This window comes from Tamandua tetradactyla, chromosome 1, assembly GCF_023851605.1.
Source record: "Tamandua tetradactyla isolate mTamTet1 chromosome 1, mTamTet1.pri, whole genome shotgun sequence".
NCBI classification, from domain to species: domain Eukaryota; kingdom Metazoa; phylum Chordata; class Mammalia; order Pilosa; family Myrmecophagidae; genus Tamandua; species Tamandua tetradactyla.
The window spans coordinates 228127716-228144256 of NC_135327.1; the positions used below are offsets into that span (position 1 = coordinate 228127716).

The following is a 16541-nucleotide window of genomic DNA, read 5'->3' on the forward strand; positions in this document are numbered from 1 at the left end:
TATATGCCTCACTCATTTCACTGGGCGTAACGTTTTCAGGGTTTTTCCATGTCACAGCATTTCTCAGAATGTCCTTCTTTATTATGGCCAGATCACCTCTACTGGGTGTCTGTGCCCCGTTTTGTCCGTTTACTTGATGCCTGCTTGAGCGGTTCCCAGCTTTGGCAATTCTGAATGACGCCACTGCGAGCATCGGTGTGCACGGATCCGTTTGAGGCCCTGCTTCCACTTTCTGGAAGTGGGAGTGCTGGGTCCGGTGGTGATTCTATACTTAACTATCTTGGAAACCACCATATGGCCTTCCCCAGTGGCTGCACCATTTACACCCCACCAGCGGAGCCCTAGAGTCCAGTTTCTCCACATCCTCTCCAGCACTTATTTTCCTTTTTTTTTTTTTTTTCAGTAATAGCCACGCTGGTGGGTGCAGAGTGCTTATCTCGTTGTGATATTGATTGGCCTCTCCCTGATGGCTAGCCCTTTTGTTTTTAACATCACCTGATACTTTGTTTAAAGAAAAATAATGGGTCGCCCAGTTGGCACAGCCGGTTCCCTTGACACTGGTTTACATTTCTGCCACCGCTCATCCGTTCCACAGCATCTGTGATAACCCGCTGCGAGCACAGTTGCTTCCTCGGTTTTCCTGGGTGAGATCCGAACAGCTTCCTGCCCAGAGCTGCAGCTTCCTTTCCCTGCCTCTTAGTGGGTAGTGCTGGGAGGTAATGCGCTTTAGCCTTTTGGGTACAAACATCTCCTCCCTGGAAGTGAGGCCTGGCCTGGCCACACCCTGCACAGACGTGAGAGATCAGCCTGCGCCTGGGACCCCCAGTCCAGCCCCCTGCACCCCAACTCCCGTCTGACCTCGACCGGTTCTGCGCAGCAGCCCCTTACCTTGTCCGTGAAGCCTGAAGCTGTATTTGGGAGTCAGCACCTGAGTGTCACGTGTGGAGCTGCAGCACTTCTCTCCTTTTCCATTCGGCCTGGGCTGGCACTGACCACAGGACGGGGGCTCGGGGCGCTGGGGACGGGCAGCAGGTTCCCCTCGGGCATTCAGCCTGCCTGGAGTCAGGAGCGCAGGAGTGCACAGCAGGGCCCGTGCTCAGGACCCCTGCCCTCTGGTCCAGCAGGGCGGGAGTGTAGCGGGAACGCGAACCTGGGACTTGCCTGCCAGGAGGGCCGGGAAGATTCCCTGCACCTCCACCCTGAGCTGGGTCTCGGGTCCCAGGAGGAACCTGGAGGGCAGGGCAGGGCTCCAGGCAGCCAGAGGGCAGCTCAGGCCGAGCTCCCCAGGTCCACAGGCTAGAGCAGATGCCCTGTGACCCTTGGGGCGCCACTCGCTGCTCCCAAGTTTGCGTCTTGAGAAGATTTTCCTTTTCAGCCGTGCCCTGTCCCTCACCACTAAGCAGGGGTCTTCTGACCCAGTCCCCTGCCACTGCGCAAACCCAGCGGCACCTGGGCTGGCCTGTGGGGTAGGGGACGGACCAGGAGATGCCCCGGCGAAGGGGTGGGTGCCGGGTGTTGTGGTGGGCACAAGAGGGCAGTGGGGGGCACTGAGACCCTGACCTTACTTTCTGGGAGGCCCGGGGACCCCCAGTGCCAGGAGCGCTCACTTCTACGCCACGTCCACATGCCCCTAAGCAAGCAGGCCGGTGACCAGGGGCCACTCTCTAGTGGGTGACGGCCCTGCAATGACAGAGAGTCAAGCTGGTGTCGTGTTTCCTTTACTCTCTCAATCCTCTCCAGGGCCTGCGGCACCCCACTTCTCCCCCACCCGGACGAGGCCGGGCAGCCTGGGCGTCAGGGTGGGGCACATCCTCTTTGGCCACTAGCAGAGGCCTCCCGGGGTGGACGCTGGGTCATGTGACTGCATGAAGGGGGCTTTGGGGAAAGGCCGTGGGGGAGCAAGCTCAGCTCCCCGGCATGTTTGTGTCTGTTTCCACAAAGGACTTGCTTTGCTGTAGTGAATGTGGTTCTCACACGTTACTTAACTGCCTGGGTGGCTTTGTGTGATTCCTGCTTCAGAGTGCAGAGCCCGTGTGAGCGTTAGCCTGGCTCAGGGCTCTGGTGGGGAGAGGCAGTAACTGTGAGGCAGGGATGGGGCTTGGAGCCCCTGAGGACAGAAGCAGACCTGTGGGGGAACCCCTGCTGACCTCCCAGGGGCCTGGCTTCCCTTCCAGCGCCTTCCCGACAGGTGCCGACACTCAGAAGGGCCCTGCGGGTCTCACAAGTGGTTCCACCACTTTCCTTTGCAGAGGGGAGTGAGTTCCCTAAATGCTGTCTGCAGGAGCCGGAGGCCCATCATCTGTGCTGGCTTGGAGCCACGTGGAGGCTGCGTGGGAGTGTGGACAGGGCCTGTGAGGCGGGGCAGGGTCCCCCGGCAGCCAGGCTGCCCCCTGTGCCCTCAGTAATGCCATCCACGTTCTAATCGATTTGATTCAGGCATTGCACTTTCAGCCACAAGCCGCATGCAGCTCCTAAAAAGGGAAGAAAAGAGCCAGCAGATGTGAGAAGTCGAAAAGAAGTCGCAGGCCCAAGTGGCCAGGCTGCGAGCTGGACCAGCCCGCATGAGGGTGGGTCCTCAGGGACCCACTGCTGCGTCCTCAGGGACTCACCTCCATAGGGACAGGCTGCTGACCCCGTGCAGCTGCCCGTTGACAGGACATCTGGGCCTGTCCTTAGCTGTGACGGGCAGGGTGGCGGTATCGTCTCCTCCGCGCGGGTGCCGAGTCTCAAAGTGCTTTCACCAGCCGCCCGGGAGGCTGCGGGGCGCGTGGCGGGGGGTGAGGGGTTTAGGGGGAGCCCATGCTTCCCCACGAGCTGGTCTTCGCTGTTGGGAGAAGCTTTGTCTTCCTGCCTTGGGGTCTCTCACCAGCCTCACGCCCTGCTCTCCGCTGTGGGCCAAGCTTCACGCCATAACAGCGTGCCGCTTGCACGCTGCCTCCCCAGCAAGGGCCAGCACTGAACCAGGCCTGGTGCTTTAAGGAAGCACCCCCTCGCCTCTCCTGCCCCCTACTCACATCTCCCCTTTCTCTGTTTTTCACGAGCTTATTTTTTGTTGTTGTTTTTTCTGCATGGGCAGGCTCATCGGATCCTGGTCTCCAGCTCAGCTGGCAAGAATTCTTGCCACTGAGCCGTGGTTGCACCACCCCTGTTGTTTTTTAAACTTGGTCTGTAGTTTGGGTTCATAACTGACCATGCCGCTCTCCCCCCTCCAGTTTCTTGCCCAGTTAAAGCTCATGGACTACAGCCTGCTGGTGGGAATTCACGATGTCGAGAGAGCCGAGCAGGAGGAGGTCGAGTGTGAAGAGAACGATGGGGAGGAGGAGGGGGAAAGTGACGGCGCCCACCCCGTCGGGACTCCCCCGGACAGTCCAGGAAACACACTCAACAGCTCGCCACCCTTGGCTCCAGGGGAGTTTGATCCGAACATTGACGTCTATGGGATAAAATGCCACGAAAGTAAGCTTAGTTCCTGTTAACGCTTTTTACATATGATGTGGTTTGACTCTCTCATTGCTGTCTGCCAGTGATCATGATCCCAGATAAACGTGTCCTGCCTGCTAGACTCATCCTCCAGAGCTCCAGGGAACCTGATTTGGGAGCAAGAGGGGATTAAAGGTCACTGTAGTGCCTGCTTTCTAAATAAGATGTGGTCCTTGGGTTTTGTGATGCTGAAGGAATAGAGTGAGACCACACACTTTTTATAAATAACACACACGAGTGTACACATGCGTGCACTCCAGAAATATAGATAACCTCTTTAAGGCACGCTTCAACTACCGTTGGTCTGCATGCTTACTGAGCCATCTTCTCTTTTCTGCAGGCAGGAGCCTGGCGGTCTGCCCTGAGGAGGTGCCCATGGGCGCTCTCGAGGGCTGGGGGCGGGTCTCTCCTGCCAGCGCCCTTCCTGGGAGCGCTGCCACTGAGCCCCGAGGGCGGGGACGCAGGGTGTCCTCCATCCACTGCCTGCCTGGCCTCTGCCGTGGCACCCCCTCAGGCCCACCCCTCTTTAGGAGCCTCAAGCTTAGTCTTCAGTCACAAGCGATGGGAAATTTGAAGGAATGTTATAGTCCGTGGCCACTTTTATGTGAAAAAGCCAAAATATTTCAGGAACTAGATAAAACCGGGCTTCTCGTTCTGTTTGGTTTCTGAGTAATAAAAACAGTGGCTCGGGGTGCATGGATGGCTCAGTGGTAGAATAGCTCACCTGCCATGTGGGAGACCCGGGTTCAATGCTTGGACTATGCTCAGTAAATAGATTATTAGGAAGATAGGTAAGTACGTACATACATACGTACAACCATTGTTCAAAAAAACCATCTCAGTCGACATGTCAGCTAATAGGTTTGAGTTGGATTTTGTTTCGTTTTTATTTTGCTCTCCAAAGCTATTTTACCAACATCCAAAATTAGAGTCAAATGGCCTTTTTTACTATTGGTAACTGAAACAGCATCCTCTTTGTTGCAGTGTCTAGAAAATAGAGATTAGAGGTGATACATCCATTTATCCCGTTATTATATCCAGTGAGAATTAATTATGAACAGTTACGTCTAAAGATAGAAGAGGGTTAATAAGCATAATTATGTACTTGTCCCATAGGGTGTTTGTTTTAAAAATAGCTTTTCCCCCTTTCCGACAGAGCAACACATATTCATTAACGAGGATGCAGATTAGAAAACATAAAAGGGTAGCCCTCCGTCCCTGCCGGGACTTCTGCTGTCCCTGACATGCTTTTCTAAGTCAGGAATGGCCTGGGGCGGGAGGGCTGCCTGTGTCCTGAGGAGAGGGATGTGCCGGAGGTGCAGGAACTTTCTAGAAGCCTCGTTGGCCTTCACTTCCGGGCCCCACCCAGCCCAGATCGCCGAACCGTCTGCCTCCCCGCACCCTCCTAGCAGCTCAGGCTGTTCCAGGCACCCGCGCCCCCCTCTGCCCAGCATCCCTGCTGTGTCCCTTTGCAGGCGCGCCCAGGAAAGAGGTGTATTTCATGGGCATCATTGACATCCTCACCCATTATGATGCGAAAAAGAAAGCTGCCCACGCTGCAAAAACGGTTAAACACGGCGTGAGTATCCCATCTCCTTTCCTTCCCCCCGCTGCCCACCCTCAATGCCCCGAGTGGGGAGGGGGGCAAGCTCCTCGCTGCCGTGGCCTGTGGGTGCAGGCCGGGGGTGCCACCTGCACGCCTGCACCAGCCCTGCCTCCTGGGCCTCAGGGTGCCGATGACACATGTGACGTGGGAAGGCTGCACGCAGTCTCGTTCCGTTTGAAAGATGTCTGCAGTGGAACGTGCTAGAGACCGTCAAGGGCTTTCTCAGCAGATGTCCACAGCGGAAGCACTGTTCCCTGCTTTGCACTCCCAGAACGTGCAGTGTCACTTTCCCCTTTCTTGGGGTCCGTTGCTTAGCTCCTAGGACAAGAGGTGTGTGAGTGCAGGAGCAACGTCTGGTGACCCTGACTCCCCACCCGGGCCGCCCGCTCTGGCCTCCCTTGGTCCTGGGTACAGCCTCCCTGATCGAATGTCCCCAGTCAGCTGGCGAGGCCATCCTCGTGTCAGCCTTCCTTGTCATTTGGAGAAAGCGAGGGCGACAGCCAGGGCCCCCCACTAGCGAGTAGGGGGGTGAGATGGGACGCCCGCCTAGGCCCCCTGGCCTCCTGCCCTGCGTCCTGCCCTCCGGAGGCCACCACGGAGCCGTGTGCTGTAGGAGTCCACGCAGCTCTCCGGATGAGCTGAAACAGCCTCCATTTCCCGGGTCGTTCCCTTCGTTTAAATGGCCCTTTCGAGTCCCGGGGCTGACTGCCACACCGCACACGCCGGGGGCTTCACGCGGCAGGAGTGACCTGTCTCCCAGTTCCCGAGGCCGAGGGCCCAGCCGGCCCCACCCTCTCTGGCTCTAGGCAGTGGCCTTCCTGCCACGCACAGCGCCTAGGCCATCCTTGGCGCTCTTCCACGTCGCTCCATTCCCTGCCTCCGACCTCTTGGCCTTCTCCCAGGTCCGTCTGTCTGTGTCCACATGCCCCCCTGCAGGGACACAGCCGCGTGGGAGAGTCCCCCAGTGCAGAGTGGCCTCGTCCTCAGCAGACACCCCTTTGGACCCTGTCCCCAGTGAGGCCGCGGGGCCGGGGTGAGGACTTGGGCGTGGGGTCTTTACAGGGGGCACCACCCAAGCTGTTAACGAGGCCCTGGTCTAGTTCGTGAGCTGCCAGAATGTGACGTCCCAGAAATGGGGGGGCTTTTAAAGAGGGGAATTTAAGTGGAAAGTTTACAGTTCTAAGGCCATAAAAGTGTCCAAGTTGAAGCAAGCCTATAAAAATGTACAGTCTAAGGCATCCAGGGAAAGGTAAGAAGTTCCATCAGGTTCAAGAAGGCCTGTGAAGTTCAGAATTTCTCTCTCAGCTGGAAAGGCACGTGGTGAAAGCTGCGCGCTTTCTCTCCAGTGGCTTCCCCAAGGCTCTGTCCGCTCTCTTGGCTCTCTTGGTTCTGGTGGCTCTAAAGCTTTTTCCAAAATGGTTTCCTCCTGAAGGGCTCCAGTCAGCAGCCCACTTTGAATTGGTGTTGACGCATCTCCATGGAAACCACCTAATCAAAAGTTACCACCCACAATTGAGTGGGCCACATTTCCATGGAAACTATCAGAAAGGTCCCACCCAGCTATATTGAATGAGGATTAAAGAACTTGGCTCTTTTGGGGTACACAACAGATTCAAACCGGCACACCCCCCAACACGGGCAGGTGGGTGGGGGCCCAGGCTGTTAGTTTGGGACAGAGCCCCAGCATTCCCCAGTGGAGCGCACGGGGCCAGCCATCAGAGGCTCTGTTTTCTCTGTTTTAAAGCAGACCCACCCAAGGCGTGTGCAGTCTAGCACAGGCGCGTGTCCATCTGCGCCGCCACAGCTCCTCCCACTGTCCCTGCTGTAGGCAAAGCGCAGCCGAGAACCCACACAGGGAGGGGGCGCAGGAGCTGTCCCCCAGCCCTGGCCTCAGGGACACCCGCCCTGTCCCCGGATCCGAGTCCAGGCAAGGCAGTGGGCACCCCGGCCGTTGGCATGCCTCCCCTGGTGGAAGGACAGCAGTGCAGACACACAGAGCCCGCCGAGGCCCCTCTCCCCCCCAACCATCTGACCTTGAGGAAATACTTGTGTGGCCTCCGTTTCTCCACCTGTAGGGGCCCTGCCTCTGACCTTGTGCTGGCTCTCGGAAGAGGTCCGGGGGGTAGGCCTGGGCAAAGGCTATGAACATTTGTTCCTGTCCGTCCTCAGACACGCTACCTCTCACCCACCTACCGGCTGCCGAGGGGCCGCAGCAGACATGGCTCCATCACGGGCTCCCCAGTGAGCCCCCAGCTCAGCTCTGTGACACACCCAAGGCCTAAGAGCGTGTGCATTTTGCACATGTGAGCCATTACCCTTAGCAGAGGGGTGTTGTGCCAGGCTGCTGTGGGGAGCTTTCTGGGTGTCCCAGCAGCTGGGCCAGGTGGGGCCATCACAGCTGCCCCGGGAGCATGGGGGCTGCACCTGGCGACCCGGTAGAACTCTCAGCTCATCCCCTGTACCTCGGGAAACTGGCAGCAGCCATGAGTCTGATCACCAGCGCTAGGCACCTCATTACAGAATTAGGCTAACCTTGGGCCCGAGGCCGAGCTCCTAACTCTCGCAGTCCTCGGTGAAGGAGGCCAACCCCCAGCCCCTACCTGGCTGCAACCTCACCTGTTCGGGGGCGGGAGGGAGAGCTCGAAGCCCACCGTGTCTCCCAGTCAGCTGTCCCTGGAGTGTCGCGCTGCTGTGGGTTTTGAGCGCTCACCCACTTCGCCTGGTAACCAGCTAAGAGGGTCCTGGCAAACCGACCTGGTTCTCCATCATCCTCGTCCTGGCATCCCCATAGCCAGGTGTCGTGTTTATGTCCTTCTCAAGGCCTCTCCATCGCTCGTCTGAAAAGCACAATTATTCTTCATGGCTTCTGAATGCCCCACATTCCCCAGATGTGACCCGTGTCATACATAGTTTTAAGTTGCAACAGTCACAACACATGATGAAGCATCTGTCGTCCCAGTCTTTGCCTTATTCCAGACACAGGTTCCTGAGAATCTGGGCTGCTTGCCCACCATGTCCAGGATGCCTGAGCTAGGCTTTAGCGGAGGTGTAGACATGGGCAGGTCACCGGCTGTACCTTTCACTGTGCTGGAAACAGCCGTATGCTGAGCGGGGATTCCAGGAGCTCACCCACCCCACCCCGAGTCAGCTGCACGCCCCGAGTCAGCCGCACACCCCGAGTCAGCCGCACGCCCCGAGTCAGCCGCACGCCCCGAGTCAGCCGCACAGCCCGAGTCAGCCGCACGCCCCGAGTCAGCCGCATGCTCCGAGTCAGCCGCACGGCCTGTCAGCTGCACACCCCGAGTCAGCCGCGTGCCCCAAGTCAGCAACATGCCCCGAGTCAGCCGCACACCCCGAGTCAGTTGCACACCCCGAGTCAGCTGCACGCCCCGAGTCAGCCGCACGGCCTGTCAACTGCACACCCCGAGTCAGTATTCCTTTCTCTTCCCCCTGCCCAGGCTGGTGCGGAGATCTCAACCGTGAACCCAGAACAGTATTCAAAGCGCTTTTTGGACTTTATTGGCCACATCTTCACGTAACCCCCGCGGCTGCGTGGACGGCGCAAGCCGGGCAGCTGGGGTGAGCCGGGCGCCTGGGGTGGCTTCGGCGTGGGGAGTGGCTGTGGGGCCCGGCGGAGCCTCGTCCTGCAGCCAGCCGCCCTCCCCATTCACATCCTCAGGCCGAGATGACTGGTTTGGACAGCGCGCTTCACAGCTCCCTCATCTTTCTCAGCATAGTTCTAGCAACTTCTGACTTCTCATGTGCACGTGCTGTGTGGGTGTGGGTGTGCGGGCGTGCCTGCAGGCGTTCAAAAATATATAAATTAATTAAAATAGGTCCGCTTCGGTCAGGGTGTGTCCCGGCAACAACTCTGATTCCAGTGGGGCCCGCATGGGTGAATGAATGAATGAATGAATGATGAGTCTGGTTGGGGGAGGGGAAAAGGAAATGCATGTCAGATCAACCATGTTGGCACTGCACAGTAAACTGTGGAGCACTTCATTTTTTTGAGATGAAAGATGTGAGACAGTTTTCGATGATGATGATGATGCTTAAAAGACAGCAAAAAAACTTACTGCAAACGTTACAATGCTACCCCTCACGCTGACCTCCTCGGAGTTTGTGCCAGGCAGGGAGCGCCGGCCGGGGTCTCCTGGTGGGCTGTGTCCAGCCCCCCGGCCAGCCCCTGCCCCTCGTCCAGCCAGAAGGCGACGCCTTGTGACTGTACATTTTCACCTCCATAAATGACGCCCAGGAAAACCGCTTCCTTCTCTTTTCTCGCCTGGAGCTTCTTCATTGTTACATCCTTTTGTTGCCATGTAAGAATTAATGCTACAAAATAGAAATAAAGCTTCCCCGGAGAGTACATAGATTGGGGCAGTGGTGCGGACACTTCCGGCTGTGGGGACGCGCGAAGCCTGGCGATGCTCAGCTCTCCTGTTGCCCAGCGCAGATCTGGACCGTGACAGGTTTGTGTCGGGCCGTTGCTTACCCAGTGGCAGTGTGATGGCGAGCCCTTTCACCGAAGCCCTCCGTTTCACTGTTTACATTATTAGGAAAACAGGGAATTTTTTGAACCTAGAAATCTAATGTACAGCATGTGATTTTCGAAGTTTACGTGTAAAGTCATTTTACGGCGTAGGTGGGACGACGTTTGTCATATTTGGGGGTGTGTCATGCAGTATGTTCCTGAGTGAGTGTCTTATTCAAAGCACATGGCAGACAGTCTTTTGCAATAAAAGGAAAAGGATTGTTTTGTTTCCTGCAGATACACATTTTTCACCACAGTGACTTCTAAAAATATTTCAACCCAAATCTGGTTACATAAATTCATTGCCCTAAGCTGTGCTGATTGCATTTAATCAAGTTCTGAGTTTCCCACACTAATCATGTATTCCCTGCATCTTCTGAAAGGCGTCAAGCTTAAATATTAGACTTGCTTAGAGTAGGTTTTCAACTTATACACTGTGCTAAAGCTGTGCCTTTGAAATCTTTGTTTAAAACATGAGATGCTTTGGGTAGGCAGTTCCAAAGGGAAGAAAACATCCACCCTCCAATAGTTACTTCTAACTCAACCAGTCCCACTTGCCATAACGCCTCTTCCGGGAACTTTACTTCAGGGCAATGAGAGTTGCGACGTATTGTGGGCTTCCTTCAGGAAACACGGGTTGAGTAGCAAATCACAGTGTCTTTGAAAGCCAGCAGCTATGCCATCTCTAGTTGGATCGACCTACCAGCCATAGATTTGTTCTTGCAACAAATGTCATTAACGCCACTGTATTATAGTTGTACAAATCTGTATTTTATGTATTTAAACCCATTGATACTGTGATTTGACTTTCCCCCACCATTAAGTCTGGCATCAGACCAGATTCAGTGTCCTGGTTCCTTCCAGAGCCACCAAAGAGAGACCCTGAAGTAAAGACAAGGTACACACATCTCCTTTGTGGCCAATCTGTGTATGCTTTTAGAAGTTTACAAGATGCTTTATTTTTGTCTGTAACAGTGTCTTGTCATTCATTTCTGTTGGTAAACTGTTTATTTGGACAGAGTGAGGAAGTTTGCATTGTATCTCCTAGTGCTAAAAATACACTCCAGTCATGGGCGAGGCTTTATAAAATAAAGCACTTTGATGACTCAGTGAGTGAGTCCTCTGCTTCTCTGTGTTGATTGTGTTTCTCTCTTGAAGACAAATTTTAAGCCCTCGGTGCTGAGAGTATCTTCAGCTAATATCCCACCCATCCCATCCCCACTGCCTCCTTGAAGAAGCAAAAAGTGAATTGAATCTCTTCACTCTCTGTTGCCTTGCTTGGACCTGTGCTGATTTGCAGTGTTTGGTCTAGAAACATTTTATAAGTAAATAATAGAAGCATCCAGGATGAAATTGACCTATTGAGAAATGGAGGGGCAAAGAAAAAATTCCCTCCCGTGACTGTGAAGTCCTATCATCGAGGCAGACTCCTCATTTAATTTTATCTACCATAGTTCTGCGTGTCAGTGTTTTTTGACACTTTTTTGGGATGGATTGAAGGCTTTTTCATAGCCTTTCATTGTCTGCTGCAACACTTGTTTTTGAAAACGTGTATTTATTCCAATGCAACTGGCAGAGTAGGGAATAGTTTGAGCATAATGCAAACTTCACGTTTGCTTGGGTGCAGTTTTATCCGCAAAAAACATGAGGAAACCATCCCCAGCTGAACTGAGTTGGGAGGAATGCACGTGCACACACACACACAAACACACACACACACACACGCCCCTCAGCTCCCTCCGTGTGTGAGCCACACCCAGTCCTGCTGTTGTCACAGCTTCCTTGTGATTCCAGACACCCCCCCTTCCACCACGCCACATGCCCCAAGCTGCAGCCCTTCCAAAGCCCCCTTCCACAGGCCAACTGCAGGACTGTTTCAAGGTAAAGCACCACATTTATTGAGGTATTATATTTCCCAGCCATTTATCATGTTTAAAACTGCTATTGTATCTACTAGATTCCTGTAGTTTTTTCCTGCATCCCACCTGAAATTTTTGGAGGCTCTGTCCCCAGTTCCATTTTCCCCACGCGCGACTTTGCACAGGGCAGTGATTCTGGGGAACAGACATGTCGCATGACAGCAGGACTGACCTGGGCAGCAGGCAGCTCTCATTCCCTTATCTTTGTGCGAGATGTGCATGTGGACATTCATTTTCCCGTCTTTTTGACTGTGATTCCCTGGCTTGAATTCATGATGGTCCCAGAAATAAATTTCTAATTCATGAGAGAATTATTTCTAGCGTGTAAGAGAGCAAAAGTCAGTATGAAGCCTGGGTCCTGGTGCAGCGCTTCGGGGCGCCGTGGTTACTGCGTGAGCCAACGACCTGTGCGGCAGTGACCTGGCGGGGAGGTGAAGCCAGGAGGCTGGGCCTGAACCTCCACCCTGTGGGGCTCTGCTCCACGCCCCGGGGCCTGGGGACCCTACCTCCACCCTTCCGGTTATTGTTTACCCCGCACCACAGCCGTGCTCAAAGTGTGAACCAGATGTGCTGTCCTTCCAGCTCTCAGATCGCCTGGCCCTGTCTCTCTCCCCCCATCCCCAGCCCCTTGGACAGCATTTAATTCTGCTCCAATTGCCAAATGTAGAGATGGACATATTAAAAATATGAAAGTCAGAAAAGGCCCCAAAGGGCAGAAACTCAGTTATTCCTTTGAATCCCCTGGCGCCGTGTCCACTCGCAGGCTCAGCTCCTTCAGCCCCTCCTCCCCCTCCCCCTCCCCCTCCCCACCCCCTCCTTCCCTCCCCTCCCTCTCCAGGCCGCCATGTTGAAGAGACGCTGGAGCACAGTGGCCCAAGTCCACGGGAGCCTGCGGGAGCCCTGAGGGAGAGTGAGGCCCTCCTTGTGGAGACTGAAGGCCCCTCTGAAGTGCTCTCTAGCCCCGTTTCTGCGATATTGTGACAGTCTTGCCCATGGGCAGTTAAATACTGAACTCTGGTCTCCTGTCACTCATAGACTCTTGGGATTATTTTAATTTTGTAGATTAGGGGCAGGGTGGGGGCAGCTGGCGAACAATTAGGAGTTCTCAGAATCCGCTTTCGTCGTCTTTGGTATTTGATAGAGTCCCAGACCTCTGGCTGGAAGAGGCATGTCATCATCAGACATTTCCCTTGGTTACAAATGGGAAAGTCTCGGCCCAGAGCGGGTCCGTGGCTCGGCCAAGGGCACAGGGGAAGCCAGCGTGTGCTCAGCTCGGCCGCAACCCGAGAGAGGTCTGAACGTGTGGTGATGCGTCCTGTGCCCCTGCAGACCCCAGGACCTCCCCCCCAGAAGCTCTGTTGCCCCACACAGCCATTTTATGAGCACTTATCTACAGTATTCCATCTTCCTATCCTTTTCTCTTGGTCCAACAGCTTTTTACTGTCAATCGGTTTTTTAAATCCTAGGGAGTCTCACTGGGGATTATAACACGATCCCTACAGCTGCTGAATGGGAGTTTCTGGACGTGAGACTTAGAAATCCATCATTTGGATATGCCTCCCATTTGCTTCTGGTGAATGGCCAGGCTTGGGAACCACTGTCCCAAATGGCCAAGCCCTCCCACTGATTTTAAATTTTGCAGTACACTTCCCTTTGTCCCTTTCTTTTACTGTCACGTAACATTCGAACATGGTGACCACTTATTGACTCCAGCAGGGGTCAGCCAACCACAGCCTGTGGGTCAAATCCAGCCCACCATGCAATGTTTTTGTAAACAAAGTTTTATTGGCATGCAGCCACGACCATTCATTTACGTATTGTCTGGCTGCTTTCAGGCCACAGTGGCAGAGTCGAGGACTTGCACAGGAGGCTCTAGGGGACCTGCAAAGCTGCAAACATTTAGTGTCCTGCCCTCTACAGACAAAGCTTGCTGGCCTCTGGACCATAACCTCATTTTAGTATCACCAAGTAGTTGCTGCAGAACGATGGACTTCCCACTCCGGTGCCTTCACGATTGTCCTTGATAACAGCATAAAACAAAGTTAGGAAATACTTCTAGACTCGCCAGCCAAATTCAGCTGTAAAAACTTGGCATGGAATGAGATTGAATAAACTGTACGTATTAATAGCTTTCTCCTGCACACGGGTGTTTCTGTTGGACCCAATTGGCAGCAGGAAGACTGGTTTGTTTTCCTTCCTGATGTCATAAATCTGTCCCGGTGGTCAACGTCGATGAACGACTAATCCTAGGGTCCCTTGGTTTTTCAAATCAGGATGATAGATTTGGGGAGATTTTGTTTGTCTGTTTTTTAAAAAAAAATAAGCCCTAAAAGTTAGAAGGCCTGTAGGTCAGAAATTTTTCTTTTCTTCTCAACTCTGGGGCACACTAGCCTGTAGGATCACTCTTAATCCTTAGATGGGGATAAGGAAACTCCAGATACTCTGTTCCTGGTGCACACTTCAAATTTGAGGGTCTGCTCATAGTCCCCACCTCTGTGTGTCTGCCCCGGACACCTGCAGCGTCGCTCAGGAACTTTAAACAGCATCTCAAGATGCTAAGCCGCCTTTTATTCTCTTGACAAAGCTGCTGCAACCTTGTGATTTCCCTTTATTATTTTTATTCTGTTTAAATTTGTATTGATAAAACAGCATACAAGCACGTGCATTCTTAACATACAAACGTTCCATACGTGGTGTGCAATCAGTGGCTCACAATATCATCACACGGTTGTATTTTCATCACCGTGACCATTTCTTAGAACATTTACATCACTCCAGAAAAAGAAATAAAAAGCAAAAACTCATACATCCCATACCCCTTACCCCTCCTCATTGACCACTAGTATTTCCATCTCCCCAATATATATCGATTTCCCTTTATTTTTTATACAACTTATGCTTCCTTTTGATTTTTTTTTTAAGTAATTTGCCATGGTTACCTTAAATCAATATCACAGCCACCAGCAGAGTTGACTCTCCAAGACACCCATTTATAACAGGCTTATGAGTTTAAGTCATTCAGTCAATCAGGTTGTCCAAGTCTGTAAAAACACGTGGTTGAATTCTTCAATATATGTGATATTTTATTTTCTTAAAAAACAACTTTACTATCTCCAAACACAATTTTTTTTTTTTGCCCTTGGGTAGAATTACTTAAGAGTTCTCTGACAACAAGTGTACTATTTTATTTCATTTTACCCCGACAATAGTGCTAAAAGGTAAGAATTTTTTGGGACTGAATTTTCTTAGCATCTTTCCCCTCAAGCATCTAAGAATCTAGGGGTCAGTGCTAACTAGTCGTGGATTGAATGCCTGAGATGGTCCCCTACTTTTTTCCCCATAAATTCTAGAAAGGAGCGTCTTCCTGCTTTGGGTGGAGCAATGTATCTCCAAACCTGAATTTGATCCGAAGGGAGGGGTTTTTCTGTTCGCCTGCTGTGCACAGACCCCACATCCTCCGACCCACCCCCTACCTTTGCTTTCCAGACTGTGGAGTTAATTTAGTGAAAATGAGAGAGTTTGGAAGTTTTATAAGTCAGTGAATAACCCCGGGGTCGGTCGGGCATGTGGCCGTCATGGAAGGTGCCATCTGGGGGGACGTCCTGCACAGACACCCCCACTGCGAGCACGGGGTCCCAGAGCCCTGACTGCTTCGCTCTGGGGCCGTCCGTTTTTCCTTTTCACGTTTCTCCATGTGGGCCTAGTTTCCCATAAACAAAGTGCCTTAAACTGGGCATGGGGGCGGGCCATGGTGGCTCAGTGACAGAGTTCTCTCCTGCCATGCTGGAGATCCGGGTTCAATTCCTGGTGCCTGCCCATGCAAAAAGAAAAAAAGAAAAAAACTGGGCATTGTCCCTTTTGACCAACAGTAGGACACAGCCAAAATGGTAAAACATAAAAGCAAGTTGTGCCTGTGGACGGGCGCGCTGGCGGCCCAGGCTGGGAGGCGGCTGGGACTAGCCAAGGGAGCTCTGGCCGGCTCCGCAACCCTGAGCAGATGCAGGAGACACAGGCCTCAGGTCTCCGCGTGCTTCTGGCCGCCTTCCGTCTTCTCGTTTGTTCTAAAGCATGTTCCATGAGATGGATTCAAAAGCGTGGGTCTAATGAAATTTTCATTTTGACCAGTTCCGTATATTAACCCAAGTGTCTGCCTTGCGCTTTGCAGTTTGTAAAGTGTTTTCCTTCGCACCCTCTCACTGAAAACTCACACCCGCTTTACTCTCCTTGCATGGTCGAGAGGACCGAGGCTCAGGTTGGTGACAGAGCCCAGGTTTCCTGGCAACGAGTGTTGTTTGCATTGCGTCACACTGTCTCTGCTGCCTACGTCCCCAAATATTAGAGGGTTCTGTTGATTTCCTTCCATGGGCTGCACATGGAGTAAAACTGCTTCCAGCTGGTTTAGCTGTCCTGTTTGGTTTGCCTTGTTTATAGTTCTTATTGAAACTGGCTGTCACCCCCCATGGCTTCTTTAGAGGCCAGGCAAAATTATTGGGATTCTGACTCCAGGTAGCAGCACCTTTTTGCTTTGGGGCTCCTGCACCCCAGGAATGCCAGCCTCTGGGATATCCCCACAGCCTCACCCCTCCTCCCCCATCCCACCACCACCTCCCCTGTGCTGTCATGGCTCTAACTGCGCTTACACATCTGGCCAGGAAGAGGCACCAAAGTTGGTCCTAACCAAAAAAAAAAAAGGAAGAGGGAGGGGAAAAGGAGAGAGGATGGGAAAACCAGAGGATCAGAAGACACATGCTAAACATGTGACGGCTCTCCAGCCTAACCTGGGGTGGGTTTGCCTCTGGGATGGTCAGCTTTATGTGTTGACTTTGCTAGGGTTTGGGCCCTATTATGCAATCAAACACAAGTCCAGGTGTGGCCGTCAAGATCTTCTGTAGATAGTGCTAAGACCAGTAGCCTGTTGACTTAGGAAGGAAGGTCACCTTGAGTCACCTGGTGGGCCTGATTTAGTCCATCAGCAGTGTTTTAGTTTGCTAAAGCTGCTGAAATG

General features: G+C 53.2%; 1 protein-coding gene across 1 annotated transcript in view; it reads left to right on the forward strand.

The window, feature by feature from the left end:
• PIP4K2A (phosphatidylinositol-5-phosphate 4-kinase type 2 alpha) overlaps positions 1 to 10727 on the forward strand; it is a 141122-nt gene extending 130395 nt beyond the window's left edge. The window contains exons 8-10 of the mRNA XM_077154103.1: positions 3213 to 3456; positions 4956 to 5059; positions 8545 to 10727. Coding sequence (XP_077010218.1) covers positions 3213 to 3456; positions 4956 to 5059; positions 8545 to 8625 — 429 coding nt within the window. The 3' untranslated portion in view covers positions 8626 to 10727. The remainder of the gene's footprint in view (positions 1 to 3212; positions 3457 to 4955; positions 5060 to 8544) is intronic.
• The last annotated feature ends 5814 nt before the right edge of the window (positions 10728 to 16541 follow it).